At 34.0% G+C, this 3657-nt stretch overlaps 1 protein-coding gene across 1 annotated transcript; it reads right to left on the reverse strand.

The window, feature by feature from the left end:
- LOC106868539 (interleukin 17-like protein) lies at positions 1-3402 on the reverse strand. Its single transcript, XM_052974305.2, has 2 exons — positions 3144-3402; positions 1-1771 (listed from the first exon to the last, which is right to left on the reverse strand). The coding sequence occupies exons 1-2, from the start codon at positions 3156-3158 to the stop codon at positions 1241-1243; spliced, it is 546 nt and encodes a 181-aa protein (XP_052830265.1). The 5' UTR covers positions 3159-3402; the 3' UTR covers positions 1-1240.
- Between the last annotated feature and the right edge of the window lie 255 nt (positions 3403-3657).

A 3657-nucleotide genomic window follows, 5' to 3' on the forward strand; every position in this document is an offset into this window, starting at 1 on the left:
TATATATATATATATATATATATATATATATTCGTCATCATAGTTCGCTAGCCATTACACTTTATTTCCTCTCATTGTTTCTTTCTGTGTTCCTTTCTGTGGAAGAGCGTAGGCTCGAAACGTTGAAGACTTTTTCAGTTCCCGAGCGTTAAACTAATACACCTGTTTGTTGTCTATACCACCTGCCTTCATCTTTTTTTTTTGTGAATTGTCCCTGTATATGTATTACATGTACACGGATTTACAAAAAAAAAAAAAAAAAAACCAAGTCAGGCACGCACTTCTTCACATTTATGAACTTAACATTTTTGAAAATTCTGTCTACACCCTTGAAATGTTACTCAAATGGAATGACGTGTTGTTCATTATTACAATTACGTTTCGTAGTTATGTTTTCATATATTGAACAGAATACCAGCAAAATAGGATACCATATGGCTTTGAATGTGTCTGCATGGATGGTTCTTATAAAGATCGGAGTATTTAATGCTAGGAACTTGTAACGTATATGTAAATGCATTCATTACCATTTATCGGTTTCAAATATTTATATAAAAAGAAGCTTCATATAAGTTTAGGTAAAAAAAAAGGAAATTTTAATGATGAGTTAAATATGTTAGTAAGTAAGATAAGAGTTCCCTTCAGTGTTAACAAAATAGAAATAAAAAAAACAAATTTATTTGCAAGAAATATGTCTGAACCATATTGAGGAAACAAAACTGGTTTTTGCACATATATGTACGTACGTACGTATGTATGTATATATGTATGTATGTATGTATGTATGTATGTATGTATGTATGTATGTATGTGTGTATGTGTGTATGTATGTATTTACAAATATATACTTATATACGTAAAAATATATGCGTATTTAAATACACATATTTATTTATATTTGTATGATATGTGTGTGTGTATGTGTGTATTTGAGTGTGTGTGTGTGAGAGTTTGTGTTTGTATTTATGTGAGTCTGTGTGTGTGTGTTTGTGAGTCTGTGTGTGTGTGTTTGTGAGTCTCTGTGTGTGTGTTTGTGTGTATGTATACAAATAAAGAGAGATAGAAAGAGATAGAGAGAAAGATAGAAATAGCGTGAGAGCACGCATTTATAATTTTGTTTGTACGCATGTTTCGTATGTGTTTCTTATAACAACCACACAGTGGTTTACTGAAACTTTCATAACATTATGAAAAACTTTTGTGTTACACACAATTGAATGTTTGATGATTTTGGCCGATATTATGACTCATATTCGTCGTCATTTCCTCCGGATATTACATCGATTTTCCGTGCGCATACACAGGCTGTGGCTACATGGATGACACTTGGTTGATAAACGTACAGTCCATCAACACATGTAGCTGTACGTTTCAGGACACTCATTGGAGTATATACCATCACACATTGATGGTTACTGTCAGAGTCCAGACAGTCTATACAGCGACACACGACTTCAGTGCGGGATGAAGGAAAATATGTCGAATTGTGGGTAATTTTCAGGTACCATGGGCAGGTTGAACGTTCGCGGATGATATCAGTAGATACAGAAGATGTTGGGCAAGTTTTATCCCCTTCGGTCAGTTCTTGTTGGTCACTTCCTCCTGGAGCTATTTCAGCTGGTAGAAAAAAGTTATTGCCGATCGATGCACTGGATAGTTTCTCGTATTGGACTTTCAAGTCTTTTGGTATTTTACATTGAGTCCGAATTGACGCCGAAGATATGAACAATACGACGTTGGTGAGGAGGAAGATTGCAACCTGGAGGAGAACCTGCGTGATATAAAATGTTTATGTTAAGATGAATAATTGCATTTCAATATGACACAAAGCTAAATGAATGAACGAAATCAAGATTAATAAATTACATCTATAGCACACATACACAAAGACGCAAAGACTCACATACTTATACAGAAAGGAACACACTTTTACACACACACACACACAACAACACGCACACACACACAAACACAAATACACATATATGTATTCACACGTGTTTATGAAATATTAGATGAAACTCGTTGCAGTGTGTGGATCGAATGTAAACTACGCATGTGTAATTTGTAAGAGGAAACAAATGAACGAAATACTTTCTGCAAGGGTTGAATCAGCAGTTGATATCTGTGTCTGAAGCAGAAATGTTAGAAATATGAAGTATAACCTGATACTTGTATGATTTCCTCAGTAAACAACTAAATTTGACAAACTGTTTATGTCTAAGTGCAAGAGGTCTAATATGAAATACAGTAAATAGCAATTGAACAGTTGTGGAGAATATTTACAATAAACTATTATGTTAACGTGTTATTTTCTGAATATCAACATCGATGTAAAGGTATACGATATCAACCACGGGGATATTTCAATTTGTGAGATATCTGATGGTCAGAGGAACAGCAGAGATGACAAAAAAACCTCAAGCATCGGGCTCACCATCACAAGGTCGGAAGTTTGATTTCCGGTCCCGGTTGTCTGTTGTGTTCTTGAGCAAAACACAGTATTTGATGTTGCTCCAGTTCCCTCAGCTGTAGAAAGGAGGTACGATGTCTCTGATGCCAAGAGGTGTCGGCATTTGCCTTTCGCTTTTAAACTATCGATGGCATGGTGAGGAGAAGCTGGTATGCAGTGAAAGGATTTCTACTTCGGTGAAGATCTTTCTCGGAAAAATCCCATGGACACTGAGGACGAAAGGGGTTCTTTACTTTAACCAATATATAACTAAATAGATAGAAAAATGAATACACACATTATGCGCTTCATATCCTTCTGTTTTAAGGTTCTTTAAAGCATTCGCACAAATTCAACTTTAACACCTGCTAAATTTGCTCTCTCACATACTCAACTGCAATTTTAAATAAATTAGAAGTGGGAACAAAAAATAACATGTGAATAATAAATGTACAAAAATATACAAGGCCACTTATATTTGTGTGTATGAAAGCAAAGAATTAGATCGATGTACTAAAGCCTTGAAAATACGTCACAGATGTATAATAACAATCAGGGTAAGGTACATCTGAAAATCATTTACTCGTTTGAACAATGGTACATTTTACCATGAATGAGACGAGAGTAAGCCTAGAAATGAGACTGAAGATATAAACATAGCAGATAATATTAACAATGTATGTTTACTTACGTTGGTGGTATTCATTATAATGGTCGGTCACTTGGAATCGAAAGAATGACAATATTATTATTATATGTGTATATATTATCAAAGAAAGCTTGTGCCTGTTAGCTCTTTAAAATAATATTAGCTTGTGATGATAGCAGCTAATCTGAGATTACTTATATATAATATTTGACGCAGTGGAATTACCATATGTCGTAAATCTTACAGGTGGAACTAACTAAAAATACAGAAATTTTTTTTCCAGTAAAGTGAAGGATTTTCTATTAAGTTAAATTAATCGTGACTTGCATAACTTGGGGAATGTCTGAAGTCAACAGGACATAGCTTTATAATGTTTCCTCTTTTACCTGTTAATCGGATGTCGGACGGCGTGAGTTGTCTTATTACAGAGGAACTAAGTAAAATATTGTGTCGTGTAGTTTTCCGTTCTATTTTTAATATACTTTATTTCTCTTGCCTATTTTATGAATGAATGAATGAATGAATAAATGAATGAATCAATCTATCAATCTATCAA

Source organism: Octopus bimaculoides, chromosome 1 (genome assembly GCF_046866305.1).
Source record: "Octopus bimaculoides isolate indiv1 chromosome 1, ASM4686630v1, whole genome shotgun sequence".
In the NCBI taxonomy this organism is placed as follows: Eukaryota; Metazoa; Mollusca; class Cephalopoda; order Octopoda; family Octopodidae; genus Octopus; species Octopus bimaculoides.